Here is a 13,234-nt window from a genome sequence, read left to right on the forward strand (position 1 = left end):
TTTCTTCATGTTCACTTGGATCATCAGAAAAGTCATCGAAATTGATGAAGTAGCCAGATGCAGTTCTGTCAATTGTTGGAATTGCTTCCGGATTTTCATTTGCTTTTGGATTTTTCTTTGTTTCATTAGCATAGTCTGAGGCTACATCGTTGTAGACTGGTGTTTCTTGACGAACTGTTGCAATTTGGGTTTCAAGAGGCATAAGTTCCATGGCTTTGTTGCATAGTCCTTTTTTATTCACTGGAGGTTTATCGAATGTGATTAGTCTCTCAGTTTGAACCTCTTGTATTGTAACAAATTTTGGTACTCTGCGATTACTTGGGAGTCCACTGGGCCTACTACTTATTATTGGCCACATGATTGTGGTTTTACCAGGTCGATGGATACAACTCGGTTCTCCTTTTTACCAGCAAGGGGCAGTAGTCCAACTGATCTTGTTCCGCTAACAGCTAAGACAGGTACTGCTTTTCTGTAAGAAGGCCCAAATTTCTTCTTAACCGCGATCTTCTCTCTGACCGAACAATAGTTCATACGGACTGAGACCTTTTAGAGAATTTCTTGGCAGATTATTAAGACTATGTTGGACACTTGTTAAATGTTGGACCCACCCATCACCCGAACCTAATACCCTCGCCATTATAGATTGCTTTATGTCCCGGGTTTTTCTTTCCACTACCGCATTTCCCTCAGGATGGAAGGGACAAGAGTACCGCAATGCAATGCCCATGCTGGCCATGGCCTCCTTGTAAGCCCTAGAGCTAAACGCAGGACCCTGGTCAGAATGTAGCATGCCAATTGCGTATGTGCCGATAAAGACTAGCAAATCTTTTATAACAGTTCTGGCGTCAGCCGAGCGCTGGTGTCTACATTTTAAGTGAATCTAGTCTTAAACATAAATGGGACCCATTTCTCCGGCTGGATTTTTGAGTATAGATAGCCTTATGCTTTCTAAAAGAAGGGTCCTGGCAATACTCCGGTCCGTTCGCAACTGTGATCTCTGTTGCAGTTTTGACAGCCCATTGCAAATTTGTAAAATTGCAGGCTCATCCCCGGCCACTAGTATTCTAATTGTAATTCTTTCAGAGATTCCTTGATCTCTTGGTGCCTTAGACCCAATCCCATGTGTGTGTCTGCTATTAAAAAGACTCTCCTGTTCGTGTTTGGAATTACTCTATCCCCCACTCCAGGGATTTGAGCAAAAGGAACGGAGTTTGCATCAATTATGTATGTATAATTGAGTGGATAGTTCACAGGTAATGCTACACAGTCGCCTTTTAAAGACGCTTTTACCGCCAGTATTGTTTCCCCGTCTATGTATTTTTCTGAGCGCTTTTTTTGTGGCTACGGAATCCGGTTGAGCTGCTTCCGCCGTGGATCTGTGAGCCAATGAATTCCCTGCACCGTGAACGCCATCACGTTGATGACTCAGTGTATGTATCACGTGAGTCTTTTGTAGTTCTTTCTGCAAAAGAACTACTTGTTCCCAAAGCTTCTTATGCTTTATTGTGGCACCTGTGTCATCTTTGTAATCGTTTTGAACCCAGTTCTGCAAGTCATTATTGTAAGACCTGACGCAGAAATGCGAATTGCACACTATTAGTGTCGGGAATTCACGATCGGCATTTTAAAGCGCCATCTTTAAAGATTTGATTTCAGCTCGCTGAGCTGAACATTTTCTGAGTGATTCAATTTTGGTAATTAATGGTCTGAATTTACCAAAGCGCCAGCGACCTTTAACAATCGTGCATGCTGCGTTGTAGGATTTTTCCTCTACATCGTAGTGTTGTGCAAATCTATCCATGTAGATTACACATGTGTACTGTTCGAGAGGCAGAATTTCGATTGGCAGAGGATATTCTTCTTCATATTCTAGATTTTCTAGTTTTTTCATTTTCGGGTCAAAATTGTATTTCACATCTTCTGCAGCAAGAGAACTTTCCCATTGTATCCATTTTGGATCTAATGCCACTGCAGTCAAATTGAGTGGACTAGTTAATGGCTGAAGGGCTGATTCTGCTGTTAAAACAGTTATTCTTCTGCCTTGGGCTTGGGCTCTTTCTTTTGCTCCAGCAGTTTGAACAGCTATTAGAATCTTTTCTGTAGAACTGAATTTCATTTCAGCTTGTGTGTACAAGTGTGATTTGTAAGCTATTGGTACCGTCTCTCCCTCATTAGAGGTCAGGTACGTGAATCTGCATCTTCCTGTGATGACTCGGATTACAAGGTTGCGTATGTTTTTCACGAGTTTGCAATTTAGTTTGAGCTAACATGTCTGTTTGCAATGATCCTAAAATTTCTGTGTGTTTCTGAGTCCAACTAATTGGTTTGAAATCAGGTTTTATTAATTCATAGAGAGGTTTAACCCTCTCTGCATAATTTAGAATGTATGTTCTTCCGAAATTCAGGAAACCTAGTATTGATTGTAAGTTCTTCAGCGTTTTAGGTGCTTGGAGTACAGCACACTTCTCTAAGAAGTTGTCTGCTAGGCTTTTGCCTTCACTTGATAATTCATATCCTAAAAATAGGACAGTCAGATGGGCAATTCGTGACTTTTTAAAGTTGAATTTGTAACCCTCAGCTGCGAACCCAAGTATTATGGTGTTCACTCTTTTCAAGTGAGTATCCAGGTCATCATCTGTGAGATAGATGTCATCGACATAAGATAATGCTTCATCATCATATATTTGTAGTAACTCTGTTACTCTTGCTGAGAATAATCCTGGGCTATTCTTGAAACCCTGTGGGAGTCGACAGAAGTTTATTTGCGACCCCATTATTAAGAAAGCGGTCAAATACCTGCTTTCAGGTGCAATGTTTTGACAAAAGAATCCATTAGAGATGTCTAATGTCGTTTTATATTTTTTGCGCACGATGTTATTCATTAGTGCTGCACTGTGTGAGTTTTGTACTGCAAATGTTTTGCAACAGGAGTTTAAGTGTCTGTAGTCCAAAACTAGATGATATGAATCGTCTGGCTTGGAGAAAGGGAACAAAGGATTGTTCATTTGTGAGGTGCATGTTTCAATCACACCCTGGTATTCAAGTTGATCTAATATCTCCCTGACTTGCTTTTTAGCGTCTTGTTTAACTGGGTACTGCCTTTGTGCAGTGGGTTGACATTTTAACTGGATTTTGTGAGGAGGAGAGTCCTCTTCCCATCCTACATGATTTTTATATAACACAGGAGCTTGGTCCACTGCCCATTTTCTTGCTAATGTATATTTTTTATGAATTGGAATATGATTTGAGAAGGCAGGCATAATCATTTCTTTGCCATGAGGGCACTCCCTGACAAACTCTGGTGGCCAGTCTTTCTCAGCTAACAGGATGTCATAGCCTTTCGAAAGGTTATCCCAAAAGAGACCCCTTACTTTCCTAGTCTTGTCTCTCTCTATACGCAGTGTTATTTTGTATATTTTATGAGGTTTGCTCACTCTGGTATCTGCAGTTTCCACTTGAATGTATTCATTCGTGTCCACTGTCTCCAGAAGATTCATCAGGATCTTTCGAGCTATGGTCACTCCTGCTGCGCTGCCTAGCATTGTCTGAGCTCACTCTCCGTTTTTCAGTTGTGTCCTCAGTATCCTCGGCATGTTTAATTATTTTAATGCTGGCTACCTTTTGTCTTGGAAATTGTAATTTTTTACTTTGATGAGCAGGTTCCTTGTCTTTGGACTTGACGTGCTCTTCCTTGTGTTCTGACCGTCCTCTTCTTTCTGATTTCTGTGACCAAGTCTGAAAAGATCGAGAGGGACGTGTATCATTATCTTGATATCTGTCAAGTTTTCTCAGATTATCCCTATTTCTAAGGTTGTATCTTTTCTCAGAGGGCTCCCTCTGGGGAGACTTGTGTCCTTGGTCCAGAGATTTTTCTCTCCTTTGAGGAGACCTTCCTCTGGACTGGAATCGTTTTTCTTTGGGAGTGGATTGTTTATTACCATCCCAACTCTTTTTTTGGAGTATTTAGATTATTTTTAATAAAAGTTTTTTCAGGATTTTCAGTTAGTTGGGGTTTTACTGGTTTCCCACCCAAACTATCTCTACCTAGTTCTTCATAGGATTTTTCTATGATTCTGGCAAGTTCAAAAGGTTGTTCTGGTATATCTGTTTCTTTCAGTTTCTGGCGGATCGCCACAGATGCTGCTTCTCCTTTTATGTTGGCTAATAATATAGCCGAGACCTACTTGAAGTCTTTCAGTAATTTCATACCCAGAGTTAAAGTAGGTTCTGGACTGTATTAATTTTGAATCTGTCTTAGCACATCTGGTATAACCGCCATGGACAGAACACCATGTGTTTTTGTGTAAATGGAAGCAAAGACTGTGCCCCAAGTGTCACAGTCCTCCACATGTGGTGTGATCCCCATTGGAAGACAGATAGTCAGAATTTTGTGTCTCTCAGTAGGTGTAGTATCAGGAAATACTGCCTGTATTTGAGTGATTTTTTGTGCTAACCAGAATGGAATTTGTTCCCGTTTTGAGGGTATTTTACCAAGACATGATTGCTGTTCTGTGGTGTAATTTTGTTTGTGTTCCCCTGATGAGGGATCAGCTGTGGAATGTTAATTGCTGGTTGGACTGTTGAAGTCCGCATTACATATTGGACCAATTGTCTATGTATTTTAATTAGTATTTTTAGCTGGGCTAAAAGTTCCCGGTCTGACATTTTATCAATGTCTGGATGTGGTGTGTAGCTGGCTAGAACCGGCCACGTGGCTCCTGGTCTACCTAGTGGATCGAGCTTGGTGATGTGACTTTTATGTTTTAGGGTGCCTTTAAACCAGAGCAGGTGGTCTTGGTAATTTAATGGGATTTCAACCTCCTCGAAAGGAGTGTATTCATCCAGAGGTTCCTCTATTTTGTAATAGTGGAATTCTTTTGTTACAGCGTTTGCTGCTGGAAAGTGTATCCATGAATAGAATACCTCTGTCTGCCGATATTCATGGGCCTCTACCACAAATATGACTGTACCACCTCGTGATGATAGTCCATTTTCTATAAGTTTAATAGTTATAGTTCTTCTCATATTTGCCGGAATGCTTATAGCATTCGGGTCATTCTGTTGGATAGTTGTGTCATCCAACAACAGTTGAGACGCTGTAGCATCTCTTTCTTTGTCTCCGTCAGGCATTTTACTGACAGAAAGTTTTTTTTGTTGCAGATCAAGTTTCAAGGGAAACAAAGATTAGGTGCACAATATTTTGGAACACTGTATCCTTCAACGATGACTAAACCAAAAACTATACATAAGAATCTCTTCCTACTAAGTTTCGGCGGATTCTAACCTTTTACCCACTCCAGACGTCTTTTGGAGTATTTACAGGAAAAAGGGTTCTGTGTGAAAAAGCACGACTGAGTTACTCTAGTGTCTTGCGTTAGATTATCGCCTTACCAAAAGTTGGGCCCCATGTAGTGTAGTTCCTATATTTCCAATAGGCTCTGCGCATTGGAATGATATAAACAGCAGGGTAGACGTAGGACTGAGGTCGACTAGGTCTCTACTGACTATATTAGACTTCATTAGTTTTGCCAGCTAGCTCAGAGGTCACTAGAAACTTTCTCGAATAAACAAGGAGGAGTTTAACTTCCCTGGATAGACAAGAAGGGATTAGCTTCTGACAACCATAAACATGACAACTTTGCTCCCTCAGAATAGGAGTGTATCTCTAGAGTCGTGTGAAAACAATAGACAGCTATTTCACTCAGTCAATTGTGCATACTTAGTTTCACCAGAGTGCAGAGAAATAGAGAGACGGGCGTTTTCAATAAAAGGTGTTATTTATTGAGCAGTCTTCTTTCTCATGCAAGAGAAATGAATTGCCACAATTGCAATACTTACCATAAAGTAAAGTGCATACAGTAAAAGAAGTATTATGAAATAATACAGTAAAAGCATTGATATGGTTTCTTAGCCATATGATACTTTAAAATGGTTAAAATATATACATACATAAATACATTGACTAACGTACTCAACTGGTGCTTCTAAATACGCCTACCCCGGTTACCTGACCTAAGCCTAATACGCGGGAAGGAGTAAGTAAGGTGCAGTTTAAGTTAAGTTGGTTTTTGCCAAGAATCTGAGTCAAGAATTCTCTTTAACCCTTCGGGGCTGATGACGAGCTCAGCTCGTCATGAGCGTAACCTGCAGTGCGCTCATGACGAGCTGAGCTCGCCATGTAACGCGGTAATTTCAAAATTGCCGCGTACAGCGGGAAAAGCTGCCGCAATGATTAAGTTAAGGGTTTAGTCAGCTCCGTACCTGGGTAATAGAAATCAGGAGGTCTGGTATCTCTTTCTCAGGACTTGATATCCCAGAAACCCGCAAGGGCGGCTGAAAACACCGGAGCTGGATTTTCTCGGCTGGAGAAAAAGACAGCGTCTTTCTCAGTGCGTCAAAAGGGAGGGGCGGCGTCCATGGGCTCTCGCATCAGCTGGGCTCTCCGGCAAGTAGATAGCCGCTCTGCTCCAAACCACCGTGTGTTTGCCTAAGGCAACGTTGGTATATTTATACCTGAATGGTGCCGGGTTTGACGTAAGGTTGGACATAAGACGTCAATAAAGATGTCACTAAGAACTGGCCATTCTTTCAGTGTTCGCAGGAGTTCTAGGACAAATCAAAACAGAAGCATGGGGATTTCCCAGGTTGCTGGAGGTTTGTTTTGTTTAAAGAACTCGTTGTACTCTCTAGGAGTCTGGCGAAGTAGCCTTGCTTAATTTGGATTGCATGGGCTACGACTAAATATGGATATGATTCTTATGCCTTTATAAGGATATTATTTATTATAACCACATAAGGGCATAAATCAGGAATATTGAATTAGGGTCCTAGATAGAAATACAACAGTAGGAGGCAGTCCTGCTTACACCCAGTCCCAGCACCTCGCTCACACTTCATTAATACACGAAGCAATGTCTTTTTTTCTACAAAAGTAGACTGTGCAGATACCTCGTGTGGCTGAATATTGCCAACTGAAAACCTAGGCTCAAATCCCAGCGTCCACGTTTACCCAAATTGTATGATCCTGGGCAGACCACCCTGCAGCGTAGTGCCTCGTGTTTCTTCACTGGCAAATTTGGGAACAACAAGAGGTGATTCTCTTCATGTTATGCACTGTAAAAACGTTAATTATATGTGTTTAAAGATATTAGGATGTTTCTCAGTATCTAACAAGGCCAGATTGTAGGCTGGGTTTGGCCAGGGACTATGGTGTGCATGTGATTTTTCTAAATTGCCCCACTGTACTTGCACTGTTTTTGTATTTCTAGCACTTTGGAAACGTGTCTCTGCCCCTCTCACATCTCTCTGCTTCATGCCATAATACTGCCCACAGACACCCAATAAAACGCAGATTCTACCAATCAAGCACAAAAAGATTTAGCTGTTTACTCAATTCTCTAGAAAGCGCTCCGAAGCCTCGTTCGTCATAGAAAGCGCTATTGAAAATAAAATGCTAACATGGAATGATAATACTATGGGGCGGTAGGTTAAACAAGCACTTAAATACAATTAAGTAGTCACTTCTAAGCTGATGCTTGAACAGCGCACAACAATAGCGCACAAAGAAGTCCACATCATGCCTCACCATGAAAACACCTTCTAACAATGCCCACCAATACCTGACACCTAAAAGATCGCTGCTTCTTGACTAACTAGATCATATTATAATTTTGAATATCAACTGTATAGTAAAGCTATGGCTATATAAATGCAATTACAATACAATTATGCTATTTTTATATTTTTAGTAAGTCAGTGAGAGACTGCACAGGATACATAGAGCATGGGCTGGGATGAGGCTCAGGGGAAGAGTGGGCAGAGCAGCGGCTTAACAAAAGGTTAGGGGGCTACCCACTTTCTGGACCCTGTCCGGAGCTTTCAGTGCACTGGCCTGCCACACCTGCAAAATCCCGGAGGGGGCCCCCTGGAGGTTGTGGGACCTCCGCATTGCGGAGGCTATGGGGCTAATGTTACCTGCTGGGGTAGGGCAAGAGACAAAAGGGGTAAACAGGGTAGAGAGAAAAAGATAGGGCTAGATAGCATGAGACAGCTGGTAGGGTGCAAAAGCATGTTGTGCAGCGCTGCATTGGTGCTATTTAAAACCGTTACATAGAAAAACAAAAGAAACCGAGGGACAGAAAGAGGGGAATTAGAGAGACGACAGAAGACACCCAGTGACATCCTACACACAAGAGACTGCTAAGAGCAGAGAGCAGGGAGCTGGACAGGCCTGAGAGCCGGGGGGGGGGGGGTTGGAGTATCGACACAATGGAGAGAAACCTGGATAGAATGAGGAAGTGAGGCCGTCCCCAGAGTTCCGTTGTCCCAGGCTCGTCCCCTCCCACACACACCTGCACTTCAAGCGCTGACCACTTTCGGCTTCGTGGCACACACTGCACCCTGTCACAAGGTCACAGTGTGCGACAGTTACAGCAGCCTCCGTCTTAAGCACAGCGCAGCCTCACGCTGCATGAAACCTTGAATAAAGAAAGGAATCAAAGCGCTGTGCAGGGGGAGCTGAACTCCTGATGTCACCAAGGTCACAGTGTACGATAGTCACCGCAGCCACCGTCCTAAGCACAGCGCAGCCTCACACTGCATGAAACATTCAATAAAGAAGAGAATCAAGGCACTATGTAAGGGGGGCTGAATACCTGGAGTTACCAAGGTCACAGTGTGTGACAGTTACCGCAACCGCCGTCCTAAGCACAGCGTAGTCTCACACTGCATGAAACCTTGAATAAAGAAAGGAATCGAGGTGCTGTGCAGGGGGGGCTGTAGACCTGGGATCATCAAGGTCACAGTGTGCAACTGTTACCGCATCCGCCACCCTAAGCACAGCACAGCCTCATGCTGCATGAAACCTTGAATAAAGGAAGGAATCGAGGCACTGTGCAGGAGGGGCTGAAGACCTGAAGTCACCAAGATCACAGTGTGCGATAGTCACCGCAGCCGCCGTCCTAAGGAATCGAGGTGCTGTGCAGGAGGACCCGAAGACGTGGAGTTACCCTGTGCGCCTCTGAGCTCCGTGCCTGCTTAGCTGGCCTGGCTGCTGCAGCTCTGCTGCTCCCTGTGCACCCATGGGCTGTCCCTGCCTAGTGGCAATACACGGCAGGCAGAGTGGGGCCGGGGCCGGAGACACGGACAGCGAACAGCGGGAGGGGGGGGGGCGGGAACGGCACACGGACAGCGGGAGGGGGCGCAGGAACAGGCACACGGACCAGGGGAGGGGAGCACTCACCAGGACTTCTTCCGGCGGCGGTCGGCCTGGATGAATGACCCAAAAAAAACTAAAAAAGAAAAAAACACCGCCCACCACCGCAATGACTTTCTACAAGGGGCGGAAAGGGGAAAAATCACCGGAACGCCCACGGATCGCCTCGGACAATGACGGACAGATCTCTCTTCCAATGGCTAGCCTCCATTTATGGAGCTAGCCAATTGAAGTGAGAGGCAGGACAAAGGCACATACTGTCCCAAGATAAGATTTCGCCTGCGGACGCCAGGCGAAACCTAAAAAGGAAAGCCTGGGACAGCTGGAAGATAATGCATGTGTGTGAAAATGTGTGTCAGAGGGCTGTGAAAAATGTGCAAAGGAGAAGAGGCCAGGAAGGGCAGGGCCAGTACTAATGATCGCTATTTGCTCTTAGGGCTACAAGGGGAATGACAGAGCCCCACATGAGCTCTCCCAAAAATGCTGGTTTATCACCCTAACTCCCACAGGTTTCCAAGGGAGAGAAAACATGACACTGAAAGAGTTTTGCACTGTTTGGAGCATTCTTTGTGCTATGATAATTAGCAATAAGGCTTTGTCATGCAGGATTTCTTATTGTTAGGGCATGCAGTAATTTTGTAGTCAGTTTAAAGATAGAAGTAATACTTACACACTGCATAACGCTGAGCAACGAAAACTTTATTAACTTGCTCTGAGTCTGCAAGTATTGTTAGTTCTATCCTGAAGTATTTCAATATTGATTTGCACTGTGTATGACTCTATGTTTTGACTTTAACTATTGTGTTGATACCCTGACAAAGCCTGTATTCTTGAATTTAATTAAACATGTTGTTTTAAGCTCATATTGGGAGTTTTCTTTTATTTTTATTGTTAGGGATCAGGCTTGCTGGAGCAAGCTTTAGACCGGCTTGCGTAGCTGCCCTGAGGTTCAAGTGCTAAAAAGGGAATCTTAGCTCCCAGTTGGTGAACCTGTGGGAAAAGACCCTAGCTGTTACAGTAGTGGCCCAGTAAACCCTGTCTGCCCTGGGACCCCCGACCCAGATTCCTTATAGACCTGTTAACCCTAAAAGGCGTCTGTTCAAAAATATTTGGTGCACTAAAAGTCTGTTCAGCACACTAAACATATGTCTAAAATACCCCCTTATGTATTAGGCACAGTGTCAACGTACAAGAACTGAAGCCTTCAGATGTGAACCATGGTCATGGTCTACACCACTATACATCAATATTCTTTAAATACTAAACCCATGAGGTACATTTAATGCACATCACAATTCTCTGCCATTAATAATGTTTACATTCACATTTGTATTCGCAAATGAGAAAATTATGTGCTTTAAGTGTCGTGAACAAATATGGCATTGACATAAAACTGTAGTTAAGACCATTTATTTGCAGGTGTGGCATGAAAACCAAACCAAGGAGGTATCAGTTAAGCAAGGCTGTAGGGTAACTTGGTGTAGAATCCCAAGATGTGCCTTCCTTGACTAATGTGAACTCCATCGGAACATTTAGGGAAGACTCCCCAAAGAACGGGTCACCCAAAGAGCTTCTGATCAATAACCGGTCTATTTCCCGCTTGTCCACTTCTCAAAGTGACAACAGAGATTGATTATTTGTTTAAAACAGTGATCATGTAAAAGTGTATGATCAACAAACCTAGCAGTGACTCCAGTGAGCTGCCATATTTACCAATAGTCAGCATTAGATGTGGAAAGGCACTGACATCTAGAGAGTCCAAATCCACCAACAATATCCACCAAGAAATATGATCCATAAAAACACACATTTGCATTTTGTAAGTGAAACTAACAACATTCAGTACCACTGTGGTATAACAGAAGGGATTGTAACACTTAGCCTGGCTTATCCAGGTGGCATCAAAGAAGGAACCGAAGGGTGAAGTGGGTAGGTTACAAGTATAAGGTTGGACAAAGGTAGTCTGAAGGTTGCGGTTTGTGTTTGCACTCATTCACGCACTACTTGTATGTAAGTTCTTTTACAACTGACAGAGTTGGGAATCTGGTAGAACATTGATAAAATTGATGCAGTATAAGTAATCATAATATGACCATAATTATTGATGATGTTAGGGAAATCACAGAATGCCGAAAGTACATTAACAATATTATTCATAAATATTCACAAATATAAGGAATCTCCTTGAGATATAATAAAACACAATGTCATTCTGTAAATCATACTATGTACTAAGAATTACTTTGTGTCAACATACCAGTTAGTATAACTTTACCAAACTAACCTGGGCCATCTTCATCATGAATCTGCTGTAATAGCCAGTACTGGTAACACAATTAACTTGTGATTGACTGCACTTGATGTTTTGCAGAAATCCAAGTAACTGCACAATGAAGAAAAATGTAAATTGATCATCTTCAGCAGTGTCCTGCTACATTGAGGAACATGGTTAATTTCTAAAAAGCACATGTTAAGGAAAATGGTTACCAACCAGAAATTCTAATCCCTACAAAAATATGGACAGGGTAATGGAAGAATTTGTTTAAAAAACAGGTATAATCATCATTGTTATCATCATCTGCAATACTAGCAGGAGTAAATACATACAGCATCATTTGTATTTTATATGAGAGGACTGTGCAACAAAACATTTAAGCTATAACAGATTAAACCAGAGAGCCCAGATTCACTAATATTTGACGCAGTGAAATGCAGCAAAGCGACTTGCTGCACAGTGACAAATCGGGAGAGCAGCAGAAATATGCCATAATTACTTACATATAGGCATTCCTTCTATCTCTCCACGTTGGCACACTTGTGGCTGCCAAGCACCAACACAGGCACCCTTGGGTATGGTGCAAGAGTGCCTTTGTTACAGCCAGGATTATTCTTGTGCAGGAAGGGACACCTTCCAGCACAGAAACAATACCTAGAAGCAGTTTGATCTTTCGAAAGAAGTAATAACGAGGAGAAATAAACATATTTCTCCTTGTTATGCCTCACTTGGGAAGGCATATCATTTTAACGCATTCCCAGGTTTACTAGTCTTAGTAACTCTGGGAATGATTCAAAAACTATGAATTGATGGGGGGAATACCCACGCTCCACCCATGCAACGCCTTCCGCACGCGGAGTTTAACATAAGGCAGCAACTTGTGCTGCTTTTGTGTTTTCTAGATTCACTATAATAATAATAATAATAATAATAATAGATGCATTTATAGAGCGCATGGTTACACTAGGCCAGTGTGTCCCCGCACTGCGGTACAAAACTGCCACAACCCTTACCCAGCCTGGCCCAGCCTGCCTATCCTGTAGGGAAAAGATAAGTTTTCAGATTTTTCCGGAAGATAGCTTCCGAGCCCTCCAACCGTAGGCTCACCGGGAGCTTGTTTCAATGCTGAGCTGCCAAAAAGCGGAAAGAGTGGCCGCCCATCCTAACTCTCTTAATGGCAGGGACGCACACATGGCCCGTCCCCACCGATCTCAGTTGGCGTGTTGGAGAGTAGACAGATAGGGCAGACACGTCCCCTGAATGATACGATGGCAAACGCACAGAGCCTTAAACAGGATTCTCTTACTTATCGGCAGCCAGTACAGGGACGCTAAGGCCATCTTCGAGGAGACCCTACTAGGGAGCATAAGAACTATCTGAGCAGCCACATTCTGTATAACTTGAAGCTTGCATACATTTCCCGGTGACCCCCAGATATAGAACGTTGCTATAATCAAGGCGCAAGGCTACCAGGACTTGCACTATGGTCTTTCTGGCTGTGGTGGGCAGCATGTCCAGGGTTTTCTAGAGGCCCCTTAGGACTCCCAAACAGGCCCCTGCTACCCGCCTGGTGTGATACTCGAAAGATAGCTTTGTATCCCGCAAGACCCATAAGTTCTTTGCCCACTTGCAAGGCATCGGGTGAATCCCAGAGACTGGGGCCACCATGCCGATGACCACACCGATGGGGCTCTTCCCACCACAAGCACCTCGGTCTTAGTGCCATTCAATTTCAGGCAGTTATT

The 13,234-nt window shown here is 43.3% G+C and overlaps 1 protein-coding gene across 1 annotated transcript in view; it reads right to left on the reverse strand.

Moving 5' to 3' along the window:
- Positions 1–13,234, reverse strand: part of LOC147683443 (uncharacterized) — a 212,721-nt gene that overhangs the window by 51,172 nt on the left and 148,315 nt on the right. Inside the window, exon 5 of the mRNA XM_086942531.1 lies at positions 11,499–11,597. Within this exon, the coding sequence (XP_086798657.1) occupies positions 11,499–11,597 (99 nt within the window). The remainder of the gene's footprint in view (positions 1–11,498; positions 11,598–13,234) is intronic.

Source organism: Lissotriton vulgaris, chromosome 11, assembly GCF_964263255.1.
Source record: "Lissotriton vulgaris chromosome 11, aLisVul1.2, whole genome shotgun sequence".
Lineage (NCBI taxonomy): Eukaryota > Metazoa > Chordata > Amphibia > Caudata > Salamandridae > Lissotriton > Lissotriton vulgaris.